We start from the raw sequence: 27,407 nt of genomic DNA, 5'->3' as shown, positions 1-27,407 counted from the left end.
TATGCCTGTAAGGTTTTAAAATTATTTACATGCTTGTTTTAAATAAAGTATTCTATTTGCAAATAAGAACATGTTCCAAGGTTCTATGACAAGGTTCCTTTTAATGAATTTATTAAAAACAACACAATAGTCCATAATCAGTGTGTGGAGATACACGAACAGTTGTATTAAATTCATAAAAATAAACTCCACTGCAGCAGTCCATAAACTGTATGTGGAGGCACATGAAAGGGGGGTTACTTACCTGTATTGTAACTGGAGTTCTTCAAAACGTGTGATCCCTATCTGTATTCCACTATGGGGGTACACATGTGCCTGAGACCGGAAGATTTTTGCTAGCAGTGTTCGTTGGTCTGTGCCTGCATCGTTCACCCCCTTGAGCTCCGGATTGAGACCTTAAGGGGAAGTGCAGACCAACCACCTTCTCCAGTTCCTTCTCTAGCATGAATCAATAATTAAGTCTGCAGCAGAGGGAGGAGGATGGATAGTGGAATACAGATAAGGACCACATATCTCAAAGAACTCCAGCCACAGCACAGGTAAGTAACCTCCCCATTTCTTCTTTGTGTATTCCATTGTGGGTGATCGATGAGCAGTGTGTATTGTGGTGGTGGGTGTGAGGAAGACTGGAACACCGCAGACGGGAGCACAGGAAGTGTCAGCTTTCAAGGCTGGTACTAAGGCCTAATATCTGGAGAAGTATGGGCTGACTTACAGGTTACATTAATAGGAACATCTCAAAAGCTATTGAAGCTGTCTCAACTCTGGTAAAGTGGACTTTCAAATCTTGTAGTGGAGCAGTGTTAGTTCATAACACAGTAGGATGCACCCTCAGATCCATTTGGGAAGTCTTTTCAGACAATATGGCTTCCCTGCCATCCATTCTGCAAGTGATATGAACATAGGCCATTTAAATGGTTTTTATTCTTTGCTGATAGAATACCACTGCACTATGAACATCCAGGAAATGCTGACATCTGTATTTGCTAGAGGTGTGAAATTTCAGGAAAAGTTAGGTGATGGGCTGATGGAGATGAAAGTCTGAAATCACTTTAGGAATAAACTTCGGATGCAGTCTCAGCATAATCTTAACTTTGTGAAAGACTGTGTATTGTAGGTTTGCCATAAAGTCTCCCAGTTCATCCATCCATCCAATCGAGTTGACAGCTCCCAAGCAGATGACTTTTATAGAGAAATGATATAGGAAGCCAGACACCAATGGTTCAAAAGGAGGCCTTGTTAGTGCTGAGAGGACCAGACTGAAGTCCCAAGATGGAAGAGATTTGCTTACAGTTGAGAAAGTTCTAACTTAAGTCTTTCAAAAAATGAATTGTTACAAAAATGGACAAAATAGACAAAAATGGACAAAAATAGAGCAACCATTGATCAGAGGATGGCAGGCACTGATAGCTCCCAAGTGGACACCTATTGAGCTAAGGGAAAGACCTGAGATCTTCAGGGAGAAGTAGTAGTCCAGGATAATAGGGATGTTGATTTCTTCTGGAATTATATGACAATTATTGGCCCAGATGGAAAACCGTTGACACTTGGATGTGTAGTATTTTCTCATGGACTTTTTCCAACTGTTGAGAATAGCATGAACTGCCTCTGAACAAGCTTTTCTAGGCTAAATGCCCAGCCAAAAAACAAGCTCCTATTCTCTTCACAGGGCTAGAAAGGCTACTGGAGGGAATCACCTCCTCTTGTGTGGGAGGGAGACTAACTTGCTTATACTGTTTCTGTTTGGTGAGTAAACTGTGTGAAGCTAGTCATGCAGTCAACCATGTCTCACAAATGCAGGATGCCCCATGACACAGGAGGATGAAACAGGAGCAAACCTGCATCTGTGGGCTTAGTCTGAGTTGTACAGCAAGCTCTTCTGTGGCCTGGAACCTGTACTACTGAAGACACACTTTTGGCTGTGATCAAGTCTAGACTCGCTTCTACAAACACTATGGACTGGGTTGTGTGTTATTAGGGTGATTAACCACGGGAACAGAAAACCAAGGCAGGTAATGGATTCTCCATTTCTTGAGGTCTTCAAAACAAGACTGGATGCCTTTATGGAAGATGTACATTAGACAAACAGAACACAAGTTACTAGGCTTAATGCACAGGTAACTGGGTGAAATTGAAAGGTCTGTGAATCTATGAAAATCTGTCAGTATAAGAGAGTATGAGGACACCATGCAGTTTTGCAACTTTAACTATCACAACTACATGAAGTTATTTGTATTAAGGAAAACTGGAGTCACATTGTATTATATAAATACATATCTATAGGTATCTATATTATGCATGTACTATCTAGCCAGCCTTGCTGCTTTTCAGTACTATGGACAGCAAAATTACTTAAATGTAAAAATTCTTTACTGAAGATATTTCTTGATATATTCATCGTCTCGAGTTTGTGCTTCTACTATAAAACTGGTGGGTATTTTTAGCTAAAAACTATTAGTTTACACTAGGAATGTTGCACACTACCTTTTTTCTTCAAATGCGGTTAACTTTATAAAATATCCTTGATCTCAGGGACTCCAACCTCTACAGAGTCTTTACTGTAGGTAATGAAAGCTTTTACGAACATTTTAAAAAGCGAAAACAGGGCGCTATGAAAACAATCAAGATGAGGAAGTGTCTCACTTGACAGCAATATATACACATTGCATATACAAAGGCACAAACGATAACTTACTGGAGAAATCGCTACCAATAACATAATATCATTCTATAAAACATAATCCATCTTGCACCAAATGACCTTGATTTCCCCCCCCCCCAAGTTTAACACCTTGTTTTATTGTCAACAGGAAATCGAGAAATTGCACAATTGCACTTTTTCAATTTTGAGCAGTATATGGATTTTGCAGGAGAGTTTCATTTATAACTGCTTTTCTTTCAAGAATATAAACCTTTAGTTTGAGAACTATTCTCCTCCTGATGAGAACACTCAAAATGCGAACAAACACGAATAGCAATTACACCCACTCATCTAGAAACTATCTCCCAAATCATCTCTTTTTACATGCAAGTCATTAACACCCTTTTTGAAAAATCACTGAGTTAACATGGGTTTAACCTTCCTTTTCCACTCATAGCAGATTTTACTAAATATGGAGCTCACAACAAGCATGATAATTTAAGCCCCTTAACATTTCTTCTTTTCAATCACTATTTTTGTGACGCAGACACATTTCCAAATAAATGCACCACAAAAGACAACAGTGGTAAATTAGATTAATCTGATATCTCCAGTGTGGTGTCATGGGTGAACTAATCATCCATTTAGGGGAACATGTGAATTCCCAAACTGTGCAAGAAAGCCACAACCATTACCCAGCATTTTGTGAAAACAACTGGGACTGATGCCAGCCTCAAAGCCCTGAACGTACTCATGATGTTCCGCCTACAATTAATCTAAGATACTGTGGTGATAGGGAAGTTTCCCTATAGGTAAGAATCAATAGCATCCAGGGCAAGAAAGAGAAAAGATGTGACCATCTTGAATTTTTTCTTGACCAAATATTGATACAAGTCCATAGCACCAGAATGGGTTGGAGTCTGCCTGTCTTTCATTATCAGGAAGAAACTGGAATAAATGGCTCTCTTTGCCAGAAAGAATTTACTTCCTGCTGTGTCCCTTCTTGATAAGGCCACACCCAAGAGAGTACCCAGAGGCCAGGGGCAATCAGCAGAGGTTGGGCTTTTTTAAAAATTTCATCTTGCAGGTAAACCATAATACTCAAGATCCATGTGTTCTAGATAGCTACAGACCTCTAACTGGCATGGTAAAAGGCCCCAATCTCCCCCCAATCAGGTGGTTTGGCAAGCTATAGCAAGTAGCTGACTGTCTAGATGTTCTGGACCCCTTAAAAAGCCCTTGTTAGGTGCTTGTGGACAGGGGGCCTAGAATCCTTTCATTTCTGTTGCTAGTGAGCTGATATGTCTGCGTAAGGAGGTACTTGACACCTTGAAAGCCAATCATTAATGTAGAAAAACATATCACCACCCCACAAATAGTGGTGAGGAAAGTGAAATACACCAGACCCAATTCAGGTAAACATCTACTCTGCCTTCCATAGAGAGATTTCTGCCGTTTCCCAAAGCAGTTCTCCCCAGTGTAGGGTAGTTCTTCAGGTTTCTTCTTGAACTTCTTCTGGAACCCAGACTACTGCAGCGAAGCAGATCTTCAGGTTTCCAACTGAGAGCTGAGGCAGCAGCTCTCTTAATCCTATCACCCATATGAAAGGCTTCTTATACAAGATTCTGAACCCGGGCCAAGTCCGTATCTTCGTGAGCAATCCTTCAAAACATCTAGGATCTGTCATGTTGATTCATTAAAGTACAGTACTGTTTTTGAACATATAATATTATTGCTTCAGGACAATGCTTCATTCATTGTGGAGGATGGGTGGCTTGTGGGGGTTTTTTGTTTTTGTTTTTTAAATCCTTGCTTATGTGTGGTCCTCTGACTCTTTCATTGCAGACCTTCCAATCTCTGAACGAAGCTGGGATCTCCCAGGTACCAGCCTCAATCACTTCTCACTCCTGCTTTATTTATGATCCAAAAGTAGTGTGAGATCATTCATTAAAGCCTATCAGTCTCACCGATCATGGGGACACATTAAAAAAAGCCTTACTCAGCTTATGTGGTCATATGTGCAAAGTCAATAAAAAACTGAGATTATTAATGAAAAATATGTAGTAAAATTAATAGCAACAAAAGAGTATTTTTCCCCAATGTACTCAAATGACTAAGCTACTTTTGATTCAACTTTCCAAAATTTAATTTTCTCTCCAGTTGAGAACAAATGTGGGAAGTTTCAGCCTAAAAGATGAATGTTTGACAAAGTTGTAAGCATCTGAAATAAGCCACTTAGAATGGAAACACGTAGGCAACCTCTGCTACAATCCTATAAAGCAGACCCAAATTCCCTTTCCATTCTATTGGTTTGCTGTTACAAAAAAATTAAATAGATAGATAGATTTCAGAAAATTTCCTAACCTGACTAAGTTTTTCCATATGGGCTACCAAGAGAGGGAAACGGTGGGCCAGTGCAGAGTCATTCTCGGTGCTGACTTGTTTGACCATGGATCGCAGCAACACCTCTCCATCATAAGTGATAGGAAAGATAGAGGTCAGCTTTACGCAAGTATGACACAGGGCTGACATTACAGCTGCAAGAAGCCGGCTACTTGACGTTTTGAAGTTTGCTTCCTGGATGTCCTTTAAAAAAAAAAAAAAAAAAAAAAAAAGAGAAAATATTAAACAAATAGTAAGTGAAGTATAGGTTTTCAAATTCATACTATTATTTTGTGCACATTCTACCGTACATACTTATATGGCCCCATCACAATAGTATCTGAGAACCTCACAATGCCTCTGTGAAGTAGGGGAGTACTATTATCCCCATTTTACAGATGGGAACTGAGGAGCAGAGAGACTAAGTAACTTGTCCAAGGTGTGTCAGGATATATTTCAGGCAGAACTGGGAACTGAACACAGATCTCTTGAGTTATAGTCTAGTTCTTTAAACAAAGGACCATCCTTCTATTCTCACAGTAGTTTCCTCTCTCCTAGTAACATTCAGGTTACTGCACCGCTATAACGAATATTAATTTTTGTGAAAGAAGCTTCTAAATCACAGTGAAAGGCTTTTTCCAGTGGCACTTTAGTTATTAAATCTATTTTTAAAATGTTTGCTGTAAGTAGCAAAGCATAAAAATGTCAATTCTCTTGTATATTTTATATTACCTTCACTCTTTGGATCTCAAATAGTTTTTTAACTTAAGTTTATTAACACACTATTTCTCTCAAATGTTATTTTACTTCCCAAATTTATGACATTATCAAATTACAATTTTTAAACTTGAAAATTATGTACTCAGCTGAGCAATAAACTTAAGCATATGAATGATTTTAACCATAAAAGTTGGCCTTAGTACGCTTAACAAAATCAGTTTCATTTACAGCTATTCACATTAGGTCATAGCTTCAATAGGGACTATTGGGACTGTGACACTCCCATTTATTTCAATGAGAGTTAGTTGCCTAATGAACTCCCATTGAAATAAATGGGAGTTGGGCAACTAACCTGCATAGACGCTTCAGAAAATCCTACTGGGTGACTATCTGCATCTTTAGGAATCTAAATACCTCTGAAAATCCAGCCTGTGGTGGCCAGAAACAATCTGCCAATTCACTAACTACAGTTAATACTTACTTTGTTTATTAAAGTTTTAAAAGCAAAGCCGATGCTTATTTTTTTCTTATGTATAATTTAAGATATTTTAATTTAATTAATAAAAATGTTTTGTGCATTTTCAACTAAATATTTCCATCCAAAGACAAATCCCACAAACACAAATACCAAATAAAAAATTATCTAGTAAATAAATGCATCCTACACCATTTTCCAAAATATTGTGTCCAAAATGTTATCTATAAAAGCCTTAAGAATTTGTTTGTCTTCCTCTTTTTCTATTACACCTTCTATCTGAGACTATATTTACAAATGTCAGTGTCAATTCATAAGATAAGCCCCACCCAGAATACTGTACCTTAGATCATAAGACATCGGTTATAGGATTTATACTATATGTATAGAAGTGAATAGCAACTCAAATTGTAAAAGCAGGATAAAAATTAATCTAACTAAAAAAAGTGAAAAAGAAAGTAGAATAGGAATCTTATTTTTGTGTCTCTTTAGAGCACAGCACAGCATTGCAAGAACTACTGTTCAGTGATGTTATTTAATGTATACCTGATCTAAACAATTCAGCAAGTCACAGAGGCAAGCCCATTGTAGAGCTGGTGTTGGACAGAAAGAGTGAAAGCAGGCTGTGAAAGTGTTATGACATTCTTGAAGAACAGCTTCTAGAAGACTCAGGGGCTGACTGAGATATCCTTGGGGGTCATTGTCCAGCTTCACCATACAGTGATCAACTCCTTCAGATAGAATTTTTCTCAGCAAGGTTCTTGTTTTCCCAATGCAGTCTGCTAACTTGCTAGTTTCCTCTACAACAGCCTTAGCAGTAGCTAGAAGGTGATAACAAGCAGTACATTAAATTTACAATTAACAAAATATCTGTGTATATTCTTGTCTATTACAATGTAAATTATATACGGTAGCTAAACACAAAAGTTACACAGAAAGTTAAAAATAGTATACGCATATTTTTAACAAGAGAAAATTTAAAAAAACAGTTCAGTAATTGTATATATCGACACAAAGCAAGACAAATCAAAATTAAGCAACGTTAAATATACGTGAGAACTTGAAACTTTTCAGACCTAGATCCTAATGAAATAAAACAAGGATATACAGATGCTACTAAATTTTAATAAAGATGCACTTAGCTTGCAAGTGTGAAAACAGCAAACACATTTGCTTTCAAATTTTAATTGATTATGCTTACTAGCAAAGCAAATACTATGCACAGAAACTGGATAACAAACCACAGGGTAGTCCTGAAGGCATAGCTGTCTACTTAAGCATGAAAATATATTTTGACATAATTAGGAGGTTAATCAAACATGTGCAGTTGTATGTTCCATTAGGCATATAATTGATAGTGCAAAAGTTTCCTATTTCTGAATGCATCAATCCCTACTCTCTTAAATTGCTCCACTAAAAATATTTCAAACTGTGATACAGCTGCTAAAAATCAATTAACTGAAAATTCTGCTTATTACTCAAGTTATTTCCATATTTTATGTTACCTGTCTACTGATAAATATTAATAACATGCATAAGACAAAAAATATTACCTGACATGGGGTATATCTCACACGTGTAGACCCTCAGCAACCTGAGACAACAAGTGCCCACAAAACGCAACCGCTCTAGATCGAGAAGAGTAGCTGTATACTGGAATCCTTTCAATCCCCGAAGCTCCTCAACTCCTAGGACTAAGGTTGTCCAACTCCAATGAAGAATGCTTAGCAATGACTCAAAGCATTCCTATTTCAGGAAAGGAAAAAAAGTCAAGTTCAAATTTCTAAGGAAGATTACAAACTAATGGCACCTATCTACATCGGTAATATAAAAAAAAAAACCTCTTACATCAATACACACACACACACACACACAAAACCTTACTAACCACATTAAAGAGTGCTTTTAATTTGAGGATGAGAAAAGAAAGAAATGCCGGAGGTAATTCACTATTATAACACAAATACACCCCCAGCAGCCTGCATTGTATATAACAATGTCTTGTGAGTGGAAACTGAAAACTGAAGATAAGCCTCTCTATCATACATAAAATATTCAGGTGATCAACATAGCTGATAGCCCTAATTAATTTATAATGAATTAAAATAAACTTTCAAAAATTGTTTTTAGTTGTTGAATAAGTACCATGGACAATTTTCAAAAAATACTTATTTTCAACTGAGCGCATCTTTGCCTTAATGTAAAAGAATCTATAACTACATGCCTGGTGCTGTCAATGCCAGAGCTTACAAGCTAATCAGGTTTGAAACTATGTCAGTACTTGCATGGGACACCGCCTAGGAACACCTAAGACCTCTGGGGAAAAAAGTGTTGGTTATTTATAAAGTGCCCTAACCAGAAAGGATGTTCCCATCCCAAATAGTTTACAATTCAGGTTAAGACATGTTATGGGATGACAAACCGGCAAAATAAGGAAGGAGGACACCCAATAAAAATCATGTGACTGCTTGGCTTAGTAAAGCAGATATCTTGAAATATACATAGATTTGGTGGAGAGTAATTGTTAGTTTGTTTTAATGCTATTATTAAAAGAAGGCAACAAGGGTTTTCTGGCCACACGGATAGTTTTAAGAAGAAACTTAAAGGAGGACAGCAGATAACCGACTGGGTAATTAAAGGAGTTCCAAACACAGATGGCCACATAAAAGAGGACATAAAAAAGAGCTGGTGAATGTAACAGGGTGGGCTGCCTCCCTGGTGCCCCTTGTGGCCAGTGGCGCCCTGCCTCATTTTCCTCTTCACTCAGGCTCCTCAATAATTCAATAAAGGCTTCTGCTCAATAAAAATTCCTCTTCTTGAGGTCTGGCTTATTAGCATAAAATAAACTCAAAATAAAGTATCTTCAGCCTCAGTCTCACACTGGGCACAGCCACTCCTCCTTGAGGTCTGTCTGTCCTCCCTTCCAGCATTCAAACACTCTTCTGCTCCAGTTTCAACCTGGGCACAGCCCCTTCTTTGACGGTCCGGCTTACTGCTCTCCCAGTACTTCTTGCCTGGAGTTCGACCTTCTCCAATGCCTTCTTCCCCATTAGTGCCTTCCCTCTGCTGAATCAGGGCCCTGCAGGAGCCTTCTTACTCTCTGCAGTGCTTGCAGGCATCAGCCAACACCAAGCAGAAGTCTCTTGTCTCTTTAGGCCCCCTCCTTATCTACCCCAAGACTGATCTGGGTCACCTGACCTCATTCTCCCCACCTAGGCAGGAGAGTTGGGTCATGGCACAGATGGGGCTGGGCTCATCTCCCCTTAAAGGGGCCAGACACCCTGTAACAGTGAAGAAAATTAAGATGTATACTCCTAGAGGCAGAACCTTTCAGACGATTATTAGTTGCCAAGTGTGGACCGTACGCTCGGTGCTGTACAAGACAAGACGTAAAGTCATATGATGAAATTCAAAACTAAACTAATCACCATTTACAACCAATAGAGATCCCATGGCACTTTTTTTTTTTTTTTTTTTTTTAAATGGAGATATCCCATCTCCTAGAACTGGAAGGGACCTTGAAAAGTCATCAAGTCCAGCCCCCTGCCTTCACTAGCAGGACCAAGTACTGATTTTGCCCCAGATCCCTAAGTGGCCTCCTCAAGGATTGAACTCACAACCCTGGGTTTAGCAGGCCAATGCTCAAACCACTGAGCTATCCCTCCCCCCCTTTTTGTAAGAGGAGGAGTGAAATGGCCACATTCCAACTCACAAATATTTTGTTTATGTAAGGGTCTTCTTGGAATTTCAACTGTTCTTTATTTTGTCTTAAACTGTTCTGCTGTGCTGATATGCAGTGTTCAACAGATGGGGTCTTCCACTCCAGAGGTGGCTGCATTTCAGTGCCCCTATGTATATTCCTCACCTCACAGAGTGTAATGAGGCTTAAGTAAGTGCTTTGAGATCCACAAACAGTATGTGCTCTGGAAGTGCAAAGTAATGTAATTTATTCAGGAGAAAAACTAATCTCACCAGTAACTACTTAGGAATCAGTTATATTCTGAAGGCAGCACAAGACAATAACTAGTACTAGGTGCCTCAGAACGGTGTGGAATCATTAACAACTTATTAGTTAGTGAAGACAATGATTTGTGATACTATCAATACATATGAATATTTTAACATCAAAAGTGAAGGCAATTTTCCAAACTAGCTTACTCATTAAAAGGTAAAAACATACTGCAATAAATATGCTATTATACAATCTGGACAACCACAATGATAATCAAAGTTTACTCGGACATGAGTTTGCATTGGAATGTTGAGGTAGAAGTGAAAAAATCGCATTTAATACACTAATACATCTAGCTTCCTCTCAACGTATGCGAATTTTTATTAAGTTATAGCTGAAAATACAGTAAAATTACAATTTTTTCCTTGAAATCTTTAGATTTTGCAATGAGAAATGAAAACATAGAAACTGAAGACTAACTAGTACTCACCACTGAGACAGTTCTTGCAAATGACCTCTTTAAAATATGCACAGGCTCGCTGGTTTGCTGTTTTCCTTTTGATGCAGTGCCATCACTTGTTGGCAGCCTGCAAGCAGAAGTTGAGAAATGAGATAAGAAACCCTGATTGTGTTTTTAAGCATGTTTTGTTTTAATATACTGGTTAGCGATGATGCAGCAGAGGGATAGCCTAATGGGATTACCTAGAAATGTTTACTTCACTTCATTTCTAAAGTAACAATTCTTCTCATAGTAATACATCTGCCAATTTGGATTCTGCACTACTAGGAAGGAGGGCTGTCCTTCAAGCAAACACTGATGAGTAAGGCTACCTTTTAGTCACGGGTATTTTTAGTAAAAGTCATGGACAGGTCACGGGCAGTAAATAAAAATTCATGGCATGTGACCTGTCCATGACTTGTACTATACCCCTGACTTAATCTTGGGAGTGCTGTGGGTGCTGGGGGCAGTGGCCCGAGGAGGGCCGCGGGTGCTCGTGGGGGGGGCGCGCAGCAAGTGCTCAAGGGTCTGGGGGGGATCGAGTCGGAAGCGAAGACGTCCCTCTCTAAGCTCCTAGCTCCATGAGCTGCCAGCTCTGCAGCTCCCATTGGCTGGGAATCACTTCCAGGGAGAACCCCCCAAGATAAGCACCACCCAGAGCCCTCACCCTCTCCCGCGCCTCAACCCCCAGCCCCACCCAACCTCCTGCTGCTGGGGGTGTGTGGCACCTGAGACTGCCCCAGCAGCGGCCAGTGAGACTGGCCTGGGGGCTGCCTGAACTGCTCAGGCAGCCCCAGAGACAGCCACACTGGCCGCTGCAGAAGTCACGGAATCCGTGACTTCCGTGACAAAGTCGCAGCCTTACTGATGAGTAAGGCTACAATTATGTCATGGAACTTACAGAATCCGTGACTTCCAGAGACCTCTGTGACATTTTCTGCTCTGTGGCTGGAGCTGTCAGCAAGCAACCCCACAGCTCTCAGCCGCTTCTGGCGGTGGGCCCCCAGCAGCTCCTAGCCACCAGGCAGCAGGGGAACCCAAAGCTGTCCATTTGCTGTGTGTGCTGGACCCTCCTCATTTGTCAGGGATATTTTTAGGAAAAATCACAGACCGGTCATGGGCTTCCGTGAATTTTTGTTTATTGCTCATGACTAGTCTGTGATTTTTCCTAAAAATATCCATGACAAAATCTGAGCCTTACTAATGAATTTTTCTGTTTTTATTATTGAAAAGTTTTTCTGCTGGCCTTGAGAACACAGAAAAATACAGGACAAGGCACATGACCTCAGGAGCAATAGCCAAAGATTTGCTTAATTCAGGATCTTTTTGTGGTGAAACAGAATTAAGATGAAGAAACAGAGGGAACTATGGATTGGCAGATACGTTCCTATGAGACCCAAATTACAGGTAGAATAATGTTGTCCGGTTCTCCAGCAGAGTGCATTTGATAATCCAGATTCAAGACTACCGAGACATAGGCCCAAAGTAGTGTCACACAAAAGAAGGAAGGAGATGAACACACAGAGAGAGAAATTATGACTAAGGAAAGTACCACCATCTGCAGGCCTTTGCGTCTCAAGGCTGCAGACTTGGATATCTAGATGGTAATCCTTCATAAAGGTGAAATAGTGAGGATTAGGTGGCAGGTTTGCAGAACTTTGATTCTGACCTGCTTACATATTAATTATACAACAAGATGAATCAATTCAAACAAACATTTAAACTGTCAACACAAAGGCCCTATATGCTCTCTCTTCTAGCATCTGAACAGGTCATCCAAATTATTGCATTTATGGAAGGGAGCCCTGCTAGACAGAAAATTCTCAGAGTCTGTGGAATAAAGAACGTAGAGCTTTTTTGGATTGCGGCACAGTCATGTTAAGGCTACATCTTTGCTGAAGTGAAAAGGGAAACTCATCCTGGAGAAAATTAGGAGAAGATTGTCAAGGCTATTACACTTAAGTGAGATCCAAGTTGGAAGGTAAACCTTGACATGGGATTTAAGATTAGAAATGGTCTTTAAGAAATGGAAAATATGAGGGTGCATCACAAGAGGATCCTGTCTCCCAGCAAATCCCAAAGTGAAGACTTGTCCATTAACTCTCATCCCTCACTCTCACAGATCTTGGGAGACAGACCTGTCCTCGCTTACAGACAACCCCCCAACCTGATGCAAATACTCACCAGCAACTACACACCACTGAACAAAAACACTGACCCAGGAACCTATCCTTGCAACAAAGCCCGATGCCAACGCTGTCCACATATCTATTCAAGGGACATCATCATAGGACCTAATCACATCAGCCATGCCATCAGGGGCTCGTTCACCTGCACATCTACCAATGTGATATATGCCATCATGTGCCAGCAATGCCCCTCTGCCATGTACATTGGCCAAACCGGACAGTCTCTACGCAAAAGAATTAATGGACACAAATCTGACATCAGGAATCATAACATTCAAAAACCAGTAGGAGAACACTTTAACCTGTCTGGTCACTCAATGACAGACCTGCGAGTGGCAATTTTGCAACAGAAAAGCTTCAAAAACAGACTCCAAAGAGACTGCTGAGCTTGAATTGATATGCAAACTAGATACAATCAACTTAGGCTTGAATAGAGACTGGGAATGGCTGAGCCATTACAAACATTGAATCTATCTCCCCATGTAAGTATTCTCACACTTCTTATCAAACTGTCTGTACTGGGCTATCTTGATTATCACTTCAAAAGTTTTTTTTCCTCTTACTTAATTGGCCTCTCAGAGTTGGTAAGACAACTCCCACCTTTTCATGCTCTCTGTATGTGTATATATATCTCCTCAATATATGTTCCATTCTATGCATCCGAAGAAGTGGGCTGTAGCCCACGAAAGCTTATGCTCAAATAAATTTGTTAGTCTCTAAGGTGCCACAAATACTCCTGTTCCATTAACTCAGTGACCTAAAGATAATAATTTTAGTGTTTAATGACCTAAAGACCCTTCCCTTAAGCTGCCAAGCACCGTTTTCCAGGATATTTGGAGAAGATTAAATTATTTGCATAAATGGGGAAAAATGCACCTTACTAGTGCTTCCTATATAGTTTCAGGTTTGTACCAGAAAGCCCAGTGAAGCATGTCCAAGGAGAGTGATATTTTCACTTGTGGGATGGAGAAGTAACTATCTAAAGAGGCCTCAGGAAAATGGCTTCTTGATCAAGATGCGCAAAATTAGAACCAGTATGGGGTAGTCCTTCACGGACTTCCTGGAAACACAGGGAGTCATAGAAGGAAGAGGTGTATATATAAGAAAGCAATTTCCCATGCTTGATTGGAAAACAGGATAAGAACTTCTGAAGTTTTGACAGGAGGGAAAGTCAAAGAAATGCTGTTGAGAAGTGGTATTTGATGACTCACCCAGTCTACAAAAGTGTTTTAGTCCCTATTATTTAGCTGAATCAAAGTTATGGGATTCTACATGGAAAATTATTTACAATGGCCTTGGCTTCCCCTCCTTCCCTGACCATGCTGGCAATGTACAGTCATCCTGTTTAACCCCAATCACGATGGACTTGCTAAAAAGGCAAGGAAAAAGAAAATGGCAAATTTAAAGTTCAACGGCTTTAGGCTCTTAAAGGCTGATACAGAAAAAAAAAATTCTTAAGGCCACTTGTTCTCATAGGAAGTGTTCTGCATCTGGTATCCCACACAGGAAAGCAATTTTTGAGTTACTAGAGTTCTTGGTTTTATGTTACCCCACAACCTGCACTTTGGACGCATGCCCTTCCCACTGCTGAAGAGTGGGGTCCATTGTTGGTTGAGCTTGTCAATTCCTCCTGTGCAGAGGGCAGGTTGCCAGCTTCCCTTTAGGAAGCTACCGTACAATCTTTACTCAAGAAACCAAACACTGGACACTGACAACCAACCAACTACTGGCAAGCATCAAACCTATTTCTAGCTAAAATTATTATAGTGAAATAACTGAGTATTTAGCTGCCTTCGAACTCCATGATCTTTGTCAATCTGGATACCTATTTGGATAAGGTACAGAGACAAAGTTGGTTGTATTGCTAGATCTCCTAGTCACACAAAAATCAGGTGTCCAGGAAAAAGTTATTAAATTTATCAAAAACAACGAGGAGTCCTTGTGGCACCTTAGAGACTAACAAATTTCTTTGGGCATAAGCTTTCGTGGGTTAGAACCCACTTCATCAGATGCATGGAGTGGAAAATACAGGAGCAGGTATAAATACATGAAAAGATGTGAGTTGCCTTACCAAGTGTGAGGTCAGTCTAACGAGACAATTCAATTGACAGCAGGATACCAAGGGAGGGAAAATAACTTTTGAAGTGGTAATGAGAGTGGCCCATTTCAGACAGTTGACAAGAAGGTGTGAGTAACAGTAGGGAGAAATCAGCATTGGGGAAATTAGGTTTAGGTTTTGTAATGACCCAACCACTCCCAGTCTTTATTCAAACTAATCTGATGGTATCCAATTTGCAAATTAATTCCAGTTGTGCAGTTTCACGTTGGAGTCTGTTTTTGAAGGGTTTTTTGTTGAAGAATTGCCACTTTTAGGTCTGTTATTGAGTGACCTGGGAGACTGAAGTGTTCTCCTACTGGTTTTTGAATGTTATGATTCCTAATGTCAGATGTGTCCATTTATTCTTTTGCGTAGAGACTGTCCGGTTTGGCCAATGTACATGGCAGAGGGGTGTTGCTGGCACATGATGGCATACACCACATTGGTAGATGTGCAGGTGAATGAGCCCCTGATGGTGTGGCTGATGTGGTTAGGTCCTATGATGGTGTCTCTTGAATAGATATGTGGACAGAGTTGGCACCAGGGTTTGTTGCAGGGTTTGGTTCCTGGATTGGAGTTTTTGTTGTGTGGTGTGTAGTTGCTGGTGAGTATTTGCTTCAGGTTGGGGGGCTGTTGCAACTCACATCTTTTCATGTATTTATACCTGCTCCTGTATTTTCCACTCCATGCATCTGATGAAGTGGGTTCTAGCCCACGAAAGCTTATGCCCAAATAAATTTGCTAGTCTCTAAGGTGCCACAAGGACTCCTGTTTGTTTTTGCTGATATAGACTAACACAGCTACCATTCTGAAACCATTAAATTTATCGTCTGTCTTTGTTACGATGATCATGAGGTACTGCAGCAAGAATGGACAGGGCTGCTTTCTTTGTGAGCAATCCTACCGGTTAGTCCATTTCTCTTCTGCCCTGAGGACTCATGTGGGGTTCCACATAATTCCATCTTGTCTCCTCACTTGCTCAAGGTGTTTATGGAGTCATTGGGAGAGTTAGTGAGGAAGCATGGTGAAACCATACACAATATCTCCATCACTTCTGATCTGGTTAATGAAGTTTAATGTCTTACAGTGAGACAGGGCATGGGTTAAGGCTAGTTATCTGAGGCTCAATCACTAAAGATGGATGTGATATTAGAGGGAAGAAACCAGAAAATATAGCAACAATTGTATTTGTACTGCTGTCCACCTGCTACCCTGGTTGCAATTTGGGGTCCAATTACACACCCACTATCTATCTGATAATCATGTACCGGCAGTACCTTTATATGAAAAGGAGGTTGCCGCCTTTTTTTGGATGCAGAAATTGGTATAATCAACTATGCCTTGGTCAACGTGAAATTTGGCTGCTGCAATATATTTTACATGGGGCTATATGTTAAATTCATTTAGTGATTCCTGTTAGCGCAGAATGTGGTGGTTCACTTGTCAAATGGTGTTTATCAGTGGGAGCAAATTACACCAGTGTTCCAAAGCTTGAGCTGGCTATCTGAATTTCCAGATGATATTTAAGATGTTGTTTTTGACATGTAAGGCCTTAAATGGCTTAGGATCTATCTGAGAGACCACCTCTTTCCCAAAGGCATATTGCCACAGTTGCAACCAGTAGAGGCATCGGAATTGGACCTCTACTGGTTTATGAGAGGAGGGCTGCCAGCACTGTATTATCTGTGAAAGCCCCTCTCTCCACTCTGGATTTACTCCCCTTTACTCCCACCACTCAGTCCAAAATAAATCCAATCTGTTGACCTACACAATGTACTGCAAAGCCCACGTTACTAAGCAGAGCAGGGCAAAAAAAAAAAAAGAAGCTGGTATTTATAGACAGGGTGAACTAATCTGACTCCATTTGGTTATTTTCCACTTATCTCCTGACCCAGAACAAATGGGCACTGCTGGTGTTATTAAGAATGAATTCCTAATGTAATGCTTCTTCATTTGTAAGCTTTTGTACATCCAGTCTGCCTGGTAGAAGGTTTTAATTTGTAATTGCCCGTGCATGCAAATGCTGGCCTTTGAAATATTTCAGAAACCAGCTTTTTAATTCAGTGGCATTTATGCATAGGGTAGCATTAGTGTTAGAGCAGAGGTGGGCAAACTGAGGCCCGCGGGACCGTCCTGCCCGGCCCTGGAGCTCCCGGCAGGGGAGGCTATCCCCCAGCCCCTCCCTTCCTATCCCCCCTCCCCCGCAGCCTCAGCTTACCGTGCCGCCAGCGCTCTGGGAGGCGGGGCTGCGAGCTCCTGCCGGGCAGCACAGCTGCAAGAGCCGCCGGCCTGCCCCGGTGCTCTAGACTGCGCGGCAGCATGGCTGGCTCCAGCCGGGCAGCGCGGCTGCCAGTCCTGGTGCTCTGAGCGGCAAGGTAAGGGGGGGAGGTAGTTGGATAAGGGGCAGGGGGTCCTGGGAGGCAGTCAGGGGACAGGGAGCAGGGGGCGGTTGGATAGGGGGTGGGGTCCTGGGAGGGAAGTTAGGGTCAGGGGACAAGGAGCAGGGGGGGTTGGATGGGTCAGGGGTTCTGAGGGAGGCAGTCAGGGGGTGGGAAGTGGGAGGGGGAAGAGGCCAGGCTGTTTGGGGAGGCACAGCCTTCCCTACCCGGCCCTCTATACAGTTTCGGAGCCCCGATGTGGCCCTCAGGCCAAAAAGTTTGCCCACCCCTGTGTTAGAGATTACAATACACAGCTTCATATTGCGCTTCCATCAAAGTGTTCACTAAATAAAAATGGCAATTTTGAGACAAACATATAGATCTAATTTATATCTCATTTAGCACATCTGTAAAAATGAACAATGGTGGTAGTGGTGGCGGTAATTCTAACAATATATTTTGGGAATTTTATCTCTTCAGTGAAGTTACAGTATATGATGACATGGAAAATACATGCCCCTGAAAGATTACATCAGAGAGAAAAAGATTCTCCATAAACTTTGAAAAATGTGTAATTTGTCAAAATCAAAAGAATACAAAATTGTCAAAAGCCACCAGTGCTGGACAGAATTCTGTGATGCAGGGAGCAGAAGCCCGGAAAGATTAAGTGTACTGGTGGCTACCAAATAAGTTTTCTAGTTTAGATGATGTGCCATCAATACTATCACAGGGGCTGCTTTCAGAAATACACAAGCAAGTCGAATTTAGTGCATATTACTCCTGGGGGAATTCTGCATAGCTGCGCACGCACAGAATTCATGCCGCGGCAGACCTCTTTACTTCCCTGCAGAAAAATGACTGTCTGTCAGGGAAGCAAAGTGAAGCCACAAAAGCAGTCACATGCCCCTCCCCAGCAGTGTGGGCATGGCGTTTCAGGTGCCTGGAGCAACCACCAGAGAGGTAAATCACTGGGGAGGCTGGGGACATCTTGGCCGGTGCTGGGTCAGATCCACCCCTCATCCGCCCATGATGCTCTTTGATCTGATTCAATCTATTTTCTTTGTTTGGTTCAGTACAACTGTGACACGTTACTCCTGAGGGAATTCTGCGCCAAAAATATAAAATGCCAGGTGTTTCAGAGGGAATTAATAGAACAGGCAATCATCAAGTGATCCCCGTCGTCCACTCCCAGATTCTTGCAATCAGAGGCGAGGGACATCCAGAGCATGGGGCTGCATCTTTACCCATACCTAATAACCATTGATGAACCTTTCTTCCAGGAACTTATCTAGTTATTTTTTGAACCCAGTTATAGTTTTGGCCTTCACAACATCCCCTGACAAGGAGTTCCACAGGATGACCGTGCATTGTGTGAAGGACTTTGTTTTGTTTTAAGCCTGCTGCCTATTAATTTCACTGGGTGACCCCTGATTCTTGTGTCATCATAGAATCATAGAATATCAGGGTTGGAAGGGACCTCAGGAGGTCATCTAGTCCAACCCCTGCTCAAACCAGGACCAAACACCAACTAAATCATCCCAGCCAGGGCTTTGTCAAGCCTGACCTTAAAAACCTTTAAGGAAAGAGATTCCACCACCTCCCTAGGTAACCCATTCCAGTGCTTCACCGCCCCCCCCCCCCCGTGAAAAAGTTTTTCCTAATATCCAACCTAAACCTCCCCCACTGCAGCCTGAGACCATTACTCCTTGTTCTCTCATCTGCTACCACTGAGAACAGTTCCATCCTCTTTGGAACCCCCCCTTCAGGTAGTTGAAAGCAGCTATCAAATCCCCCCTCATTCTTCTCTTCTGAAGACTACATAAACCCAGTTCCCTCAGCTGCAACTCATACGTCATGTGCTCCAGCCCCCTAATCATTTTTGTTGCCCTCCGCTGGACTCTTTCCAATTTTTCCATATTCTTCTTGTAGTGTGGGGCCCAAAACTGGACACACTACTCCAGATGAGGCCTCACCAATGCCGAATAGTGGGCAATGATCACATCCCTCAATCTTCTGTCAATGCTCCTACTTATACAGCCCAAAATGTGGTTAGCCTTCTTGGCAACAAGGGCACACTGTTGACTCATATCCAGCTTCTCGTCCACTGTAACCCCTAGGTCCTTTTCTGCAGAACTACTGCCCAGTCACTCGGTCCCTAGTCTGTAGCAGTGCATGGGATTCTTCCGTCCTAAGTGCAGGACTCTGCTCTTGTCCTTGTTGAACCTCATCAGTTTTCTTTTGGCCCAATCCTCTAATTTGTCTAGGTCCCTCTGTATCCTATCCCCACCCTCCAGTGTATCTACCACTCCTCCCAGTTTAGTGTCATCTGCAAACTTGCTGAGGGTGCAATCCATGCCATCCTCCAGATCATTAATGAAGATATTGAACAAAACCGGCCCCAAGACTCACCCTTGGGGCACTCCACTTGATACCGGCTGCCAACTAGACATGGAGCCAATGATCATTACCCGTTGAGCCCCATGATCTAGCCAGCTTTCTATCCACCTTATAGTCCATTCATCCAGCCCATACTACTTTAACTTGCTGGCAAGAATACTGTGGGAGACCGTATCAAAAGCTTTGCTAAAGTCAAATGTGAAGGAATAAACAACATTTCTTTTTTCACTTTCTCCACAGCAGTCAAGATTTTATAGACCTCTGTCATAGGAGTTTGTCCTGTGGTTGACAGCTAAAGAAACATAATTCAGCCAGCAATGAATATCATCCTTCAGAAGACGTTCAAAGGTGGTGTCACTCAGTTGCAGAGTTAATAGCATTTAACAGATCCAAAATTATCACACCACTTGCTACCATGGGTTTTGGTCTTGCAATTTTATTGACATACTACACCTTCATGGATTCTACATCAATTATGAGCATGTGAGTGCTGCAAAAACTGGGGCAGAAAAACTCCAGGGAGGTGTGTTCATTCCAAATGGAATTGTACCACTTCATGCTTGTAGAAATCTAATCCATGAAGGAAACAACAGACATCAACATAGAGACTACTGATGGAAAGAATACCTTCCATTCAATGGCTAGATTAATATTTCAAGAACAGTTTTCATACAGTCCTGCATCACAGGAAATATCACTGAAACATGGGGAAGAAAAGTCACTTACTCTCCCAAGGCAATCAGAGCATTTTATGCAGGATGCAGCATTTAAAAAACCTAGAGCATGCCCAGAACCAACTCACCATGAAAAAGCATGAGAAAAAAACTGTCGTCGCCTACCGATGAACACTGTCCAAGATCTCTCCTGGTGTCTTTTAAGAACTACCACCTTGGGATGTCCTACCAATACCAAATGACATTGATATGGTTCACACTCGGGTGATTCCATTTTAAACTGGTTTCAACCACAAGCTCGCAACAAAGAAGAGCACCTAAACAGCACTTGCATATGCACCTACTGTGGATGCCAAAACAGCTCACATGGCCACTGTCTATATTACAATGCTGAAATGTCAGGAAATGTCAGCAATTCTAGGACAGTACCATGCTGTTCAGACCACGGAGCAGCAGCTGTATGCTGTTGCTTAGCAATTGAAAAAAATTTGGTACCAATATGATTCACCTGGGTGGTTTTCACACCCTGTGCTGCTTTATTGTATATATTGGGAAATTTGGGGGAGATGCAGGATTGCTATATTTTCTTGTTGAGTCTGATGTGTATGCAGCCTGTACTGCAGATCAAACACTTACTGGGAAGCAATTCAACCCATGCTCTGTATGGCTGGACTCTAGCATTTGAGGCCCCAAGTGCTCTGCAACTTTGTTACATGGTACGATCTGGGAGGGGATACTCGTATAGTTCCAGCATTTGTCTGGCAAATATTGGCTGACACAAAAAATGTACTTGAGTCTGAAGACATTGAGTCCTTACAACAACACGACATTAAAGAGCTTGATGATGCTGTATCTCAGCATATACTAACACAACTAGAGGAACTTTATACATGGTGGTATGCCCAGTCTCCAACGTTCAAGTTCTGGGATCAATTTGTCCAGGTTATGCATATACTACTTCTAAATGTCTGTGCAGAGCAAGAGGGTGTTTGGAAACTTCACCTACACACAGCATGACATGTTGCCATACTTCTTTACAGCAAGCAGGCCCAACTATGACAGGTAGATACCAACCTACATTCCTGATCTGTTAACTCTCCCTGAAGTAGTGCATTCAAAGGCATTGTGTCTTTGAATCCTGGGGAATTTAATGTGCATGAGACTCCTGGTTCTTTCAGTGGAATTAGGAGTGACATGGGAAAAGAGAAAACTGTCAGACTCTAAAAGGTCAGCAGTGGGATTGTAGGACTGACAAGAAAAAGGTCAGCCCTGGTTAGATGGACCCTCACAGACATGTCCTGAGTGAATATGCAAAAACTATGAGAGAAAGAACTGTCCTAACAAGAATTCGTGAAGACAAAATCCACAAACAACTCCTTGCCTCTGTATTCAAGAGGGACGAAGAGCATATTACAAACAATGTCATCAACAATATGACAAACCCATTTGACCCTGTATCACACCCAGAGGTGGTAATCAACATATCTAATGGACAGGATGTAACATCAGATGTACAAGAGGGTCTAGTGAAAATAAATGTTGGTGAAGAACAAATGGAGAGTTTTGTGAGAAATGCACTTGCTTCTGATGAGACACATGGCTTCTTCAGTCCAGTCAAGAAATCTGGCATCAAAACATTTGCTGACATGGTCACGACAATGAAATTTAAGTCCAACAGGGAGGCACAATCACAGCAGCTATCAATCCAAAAATGGTTTCCCATAGAGCGCTGTCTTCAGCAAGATGCAGAGATGATGTTTCAAAGGCAACTGTTCTTAGTCATCCAATAGGATCCATGCTTCCATGCTGATGGAACAATGATAAGAACAGACAGAGCTGAATTTTGACATCAGCTAGAAGCTTTCAAGCTGAAAGAATCCAGGAGCTAAGAGCATGCAACAAAGAAACCAGTGTACATCAGAGATGCTATGGCTGTCATACAAACAATGGCTGGGAGACAAATTCCACACATTTGATGAATTGGCTCCTAAGTATTTAATGTAGGTCCTAAAAGGATTTGACAAAGCTAATTCTGTAATTGAAGTCTGACTGATATGACAACAATAACTCTGTGAAAAGTGCAGAAAGACAGCACCAGACAAGATCTAAAGTTGGATGGAAGAAATACCAGGTGATTGGTGGATTTCCTATGTCTTCACTGAAAAAGTTTCTAAACGTGGCACCCAACAAGCAGTCACTTGTAAAATTCCGCTGTGAATATATAGTTCACAATGCACCTGAGATTGCAGAACCACACCCAGCACAAACACTCCTCCTAGCTCGAGGCTTTTTCAATGGTGAAGTAGCAAAGTCCATCATCAGTAAAGATGCTGAAGAAGCCCAAGACTTGTACAGCATTCAAGAGGTAGTGAACACAAGGATGTTTCTGCATGCTGTACGTGCCAATATGGCTCTTGGGTCTCTTGGTGTCAAATGTACAGTAATTAGGTCAGATGGTACAGATGTCAGATGTTTTGATCCTTGCTCTTCACTACTTTCCACCAATAACCTGGATTGAAATAGGCACCACTACCAGCACAACTGAAAAGCGTCACTTCATAACCTGCACATGCAATGTATAATACACTCACTCCTGACTTCTGCAACATACCTCTTGCTATATACACAACAACAGGATGTGACTCTGTCATCCCTATTTGTTATTGGGAAAAATCTGTGTTTAATGTTGTCAAAATAAAAGGAGCTTACCTCTTCACAGATCCTGTCAAATTGGGGGAGAGAGATGGATAAGCTGCAATTTCTGAGGCAAAGAAGTTGGTAGCAGTGCTGTATGACCAGAGCAATTAAGAAAAGGAGACCCATAGAGACCTGACTTGATTGCACCTCAATCTAGCCATCAAAAAGAACAAGTCACTATCCAAACTCCCCCCATGCGAAGACAGTTTTGAAGAGCATATCAGCAAACAAAGATTTGGATGTCTTTGAGCTGAGGTAAACCAGATATTGGATCACCCTTGCAACATGGATGGAAAAATGTGGATGATGAACTACATCCTGTATTCTTCAAGGGCCTAATGGTACCTTAGCTTCAAAATCTCCTTTTTGCCTGGACCCCTAAGGACAATCGACTGTGCCTGTAGTCACAACAATCCTCCCTGCACAGAACTGTGTACATGCTAAGACAATGAAGACTGTGGTAACCCATGCACTCTTGACAGAGTATCTAAAAATGATGAACAAGATGATAATGATATTGACTAGAAAGGTCACCTTCATTTCAATGATACCTGTACCTGTACAAATTCATTATTAGATTTTGTTTTACCCTTTAGATTGTTGTGATGCTTTGAGGTCACAAAGAAATCCAATTTTATGTCTTGAAATAATACAGTCATTAAACTAACAGAAACGAATGCAAATATTTCAAAGTGGTTATTTTAACATTATGCTGTTGTTTATGTCCGTTTCTATGGTAATAGCACCACTTGACATTTCCACATCACATCTCACCCTCACTGAAAACATAGTAAGTTTTCAAATGATATGCATGTGTGCAGAGAGGGTACATTATGTCAACCAAATCAGTGGTGTGCCACTCACCCATATTACTGTACTTTTAAAAGTTGCTTCAAAAGTGCCTAGCACCTGGATAGGTGGATTTTTATTTCTGTAATATAAAGTAAAATATAGAATTAATTGACATTGGAAATACAACTGTCAATTTTACTCTCTTGAAATATTACTCTCTCTATATATAGGTATCCATCTGAAACTTGAAACTTTGCTGGAAATTTCTCTTTCCTGTAAGGATAGAGAGTGAGCTTCTTCAATCTTGGCTTTCAGCCTTGATATTTTGTTGTTTTAAGCTTCCTAGGCTTTTTTTTTGTATTCTTTAAAGGTAGATCAATGTGTCTGAGCTTTGCCTTACACACTCTCTCTCTTCTGAGGCAAAAAGTGGATCTGAAATGGGGGGGAGGGGAGGTTTACTGAATGAATAATGAAATGGAAAAAGACTCGGAAAGAGATGCAAGGCCTTCTGAAAGAGGAGATAACCAGGAAAATTACAGGCTAACAAAAGCTCTCCTGGCTAGCAAGTTCACTGAATGGAGCATTTCATGTAACTTTTCAAAAAGAAAGCATTGGAGTAAGAAAATGTGGAGAGGAGTAGACTGAGGACTCCGAGGAGACTCAAAACAAGAGGGAAAGGAGATCTGGAGTCCTTTGAGTTTGCGAAAGGGGGCTTGGAAACCTCCAAGGCTAGGAGAAGGGCTGGGCCTCAAAACAGAAAGCCCAAAATGATGTGATTAGGAAGAGGAGAAAATATAACACAGGGAACACTTAAGAGAATATCAACCAAAGAAAATTATTCAGTGCTGCCTCAATATCTTTTTAAAGTTTGACAGCTCTTCCCAGCACTGTGAATCTAGAGTAGCAGCTGAGCCGAGGGAATATATTACATCCTAAGAAAGTTACACAAATGGAAAATTCTCTTTTGCAGAGGACAGTGCAGTGCATAGCTGATGAGGCTAATTTAAAAAAAACAAACCTGTCTTTACTTCAGCGATATCTTTGTGAATTGCAAACTTTTCATTCGTTTGCTAGTTTTAAATGAACTAACTGAACATGTATGTAAACTGAATTGGTCACATTCATTTGACCTTTCAGAGAACAAGAGAGATTGGAATCAAAGTAAAATAGTAGGCAAGATTCACACAACCACAAGAACCCTAAAGCTACTTCTACAGTACAGCTTATGTCAGCATGACTTATGTCGTTCAGAGGTGTGAACAAACCTCCCCACAAGAAACGTAAGTTATGCCGACATAAGTGATCATGTGCACAGTGCTATGATGGCAGGAGAAGCTCTCCTGCCAACATAGCTTCTGCCATTTGCAGAGGTGGTTTTATTATGCTGAGGGAAGACCTCTCCCATCAGCATAGAGCGTCTTCACTAGATGCACTGCAGCAGTGCAGCTGCGTCAGTGCAGCTTCACTGCTGTACATGCAGACATGCCCTAAGCAAGATTTTTGTCGCCCATATTTCATTTTTTATCCCTACCACACTTTAAGGTGTCAATTCACTCACACCAAGGAAATCCCCAAATAACACTCTGATCTTAGCTAACATTGTTGTATGCACAAAGTGAAAAGCAACAGTCAATAAAACTCCCAATTAAGCAATATTTTCCTGTCATGCATATTTACTGTTTGTTTTGTGGTAGCACTTAGAGGTACCAATTAGGATCAGGGCACAAGTCTGAAAGACACTGAAAAAAATCCAGAGTGGCTTACTGTTTGTGAGAGCAGCTTAGGCTTTACTGACAACTCTTGTTGTCTACTGGCCATTTAATGTGTGCCAAGAAATCCAAAACTCTCAGAATCAAATGCAAAGTCTTATGATTGAGGCCTAAAATACTTACTGCTGAAGCTCTGTGAACCTCAGAACAAAATGGTGATAAATTGCAGTATCTGCTGTTTGCCCAGAAGCTTTAAACCCAAGTACATGCCAATTACGTACAAAAATACATAGTCAAGGCCTGTGTAAGCACCATTTGAGTATTTTCTCTAAGAAGCACTGCAGTATGAAATTATGTATGGTAGTTTTTGAGAAACAGCCTACAGCAATAAGCCTGCCAAATCATTTAAGACCTCCAATCGGTCACAAAAATACACTGTTTTAGGAGAAAAGACCAATATTCACAAAACTAGCAGCTAAACTAAGGATAAAATATTGCGAACATTTTAATCCAAAATCTCAATACTTAACACACCACCACAACCTTTTAAAACCAGATGGAAATTACTTTTGGTATGACACATACTTTTCTGTATGTCTTTTCAGCTATAACTTAATTTTCCCACAAGTTTTCAAACATCAGTTTCCTAACCCAGTAAAATGGCCCTAACATGCACTGTAGGCTTATCTTTACAGTACTTCCATAAAAAAAAGAGATTCCACAACCTGACCCAAAAATGGATGAAAATATTACCTGTATAATAACTGAGGGATCTGTCCTGCATTAACATCTGTACCATTATTTGATTTCTTGGAACTCTTAAACTGGAAAACAACGCTGAAAGAAAAAAGCAACTTTCATTCAAGTAATATTAGATGCTTTCTTTCATACAAATATATAAGAGAGACAAAAATAAATTACCCATCATCTGTTGTAATAGAGGCCTGTCCGTGAGATCCACAATCACTGCTAGGGCCTGACACTCGTGCCCAGGCTACATACCACCAGCCAGCTTGCAAGAGAACTGGTTCATCAAACATCATTGCGTATTTTTCTCTGAGAGAAGCAAAGTTTGAAAAAAAAAAGTCTGCATTAATTTACAAATTAAATTATATGAAATTCAACAATCAACTTGAAAAAAGACAATCCAAAGTAAATATCCTAAACCCAAATGAACCAGAAGGATGATGATAATATGAAATATCTACCTATTTCCACTCTCAACTTTACACTACTATGCATTGTGCTGGCGGTGTGTGGAGTGTGGTTGTTTTGTTTCGTTTGTTTTTTTCAGAAAGCCAGGACATCCAGTGATCCACTAAACTAAACTAAACTTGGAATTGTTCTTAAAACATAGCCGATGTCCTGAAAATCAACTACAGATTTAAAATGCTGGATAGGCTAAATGAATGCAGTTAGTTTAAAAAAAACACAGACTATTAACATTATTTGCAATAATGCATAGTAAAGAACATGGCCAATGCACATTTTTACTACAGCTTTACAGCATTTCAGGGAAACGGGTCTTTTTATAAAGAATTTCAGGATATCACACAAATTCTAAGGAATATGTTAATATAAATATACTCACATGAAAGGAAATAAGACCATTACATGAAAGGATGTCAAGATACACAAATACGGAATACACAGAAAATATGTACAAGTTAAAATCCTGGTCCCATTTAATTCTGATGATTGGATTAATAGTGAATACAGTGGACTTCAATGGGACTAGAATTTCATAGAATCATAGAATCTCAGGGTTGGAAGGGACCTCAGGAGATCATCTAGTCCAACCCCC

General features: G+C 40.9%; 1 protein-coding gene across 1 annotated transcript in view; it reads right to left on the bottom strand.

Annotated features, from left to right (window-relative positions):
• The window catches only part of MYCBP2 (MYC binding protein 2), a 419,800-nt gene that overhangs the window by 205,534 nt on the left and 186,859 nt on the right, over positions 1 to 27,407 (bottom strand). The window contains exons 28-33 of the mRNA XM_065413662.1: positions 26,525 to 26,659; positions 26,357 to 26,440; positions 10,661 to 10,757; positions 7,772 to 7,964; positions 6,765 to 7,039; positions 5,006 to 5,227 (exon numbers count right to left, since the gene is read on the bottom strand). Coding sequence (XP_065269734.1) covers positions 5,006 to 5,227; positions 6,765 to 7,039; positions 7,772 to 7,964; positions 10,661 to 10,757; positions 26,357 to 26,440; positions 26,525 to 26,659 — 1,006 coding nt within the window. The remainder of the gene's footprint in view (positions 1 to 5,005; positions 5,228 to 6,764; positions 7,040 to 7,771; positions 7,965 to 10,660; positions 10,758 to 26,356; positions 26,441 to 26,524; positions 26,660 to 27,407) is intronic.

The sequence above is a fragment of the Emys orbicularis genome, chromosome 1, assembly GCF_028017835.1.
Source record: "Emys orbicularis isolate rEmyOrb1 chromosome 1, rEmyOrb1.hap1, whole genome shotgun sequence".
Classification (NCBI taxonomy): domain Eukaryota; kingdom Metazoa; phylum Chordata; order Testudines; family Emydidae; genus Emys; species Emys orbicularis.
The sequence above is the reverse complement of the archived record's forward strand: the minus strand, read 5'-3'. Positions and strand labels throughout refer to the sequence as shown.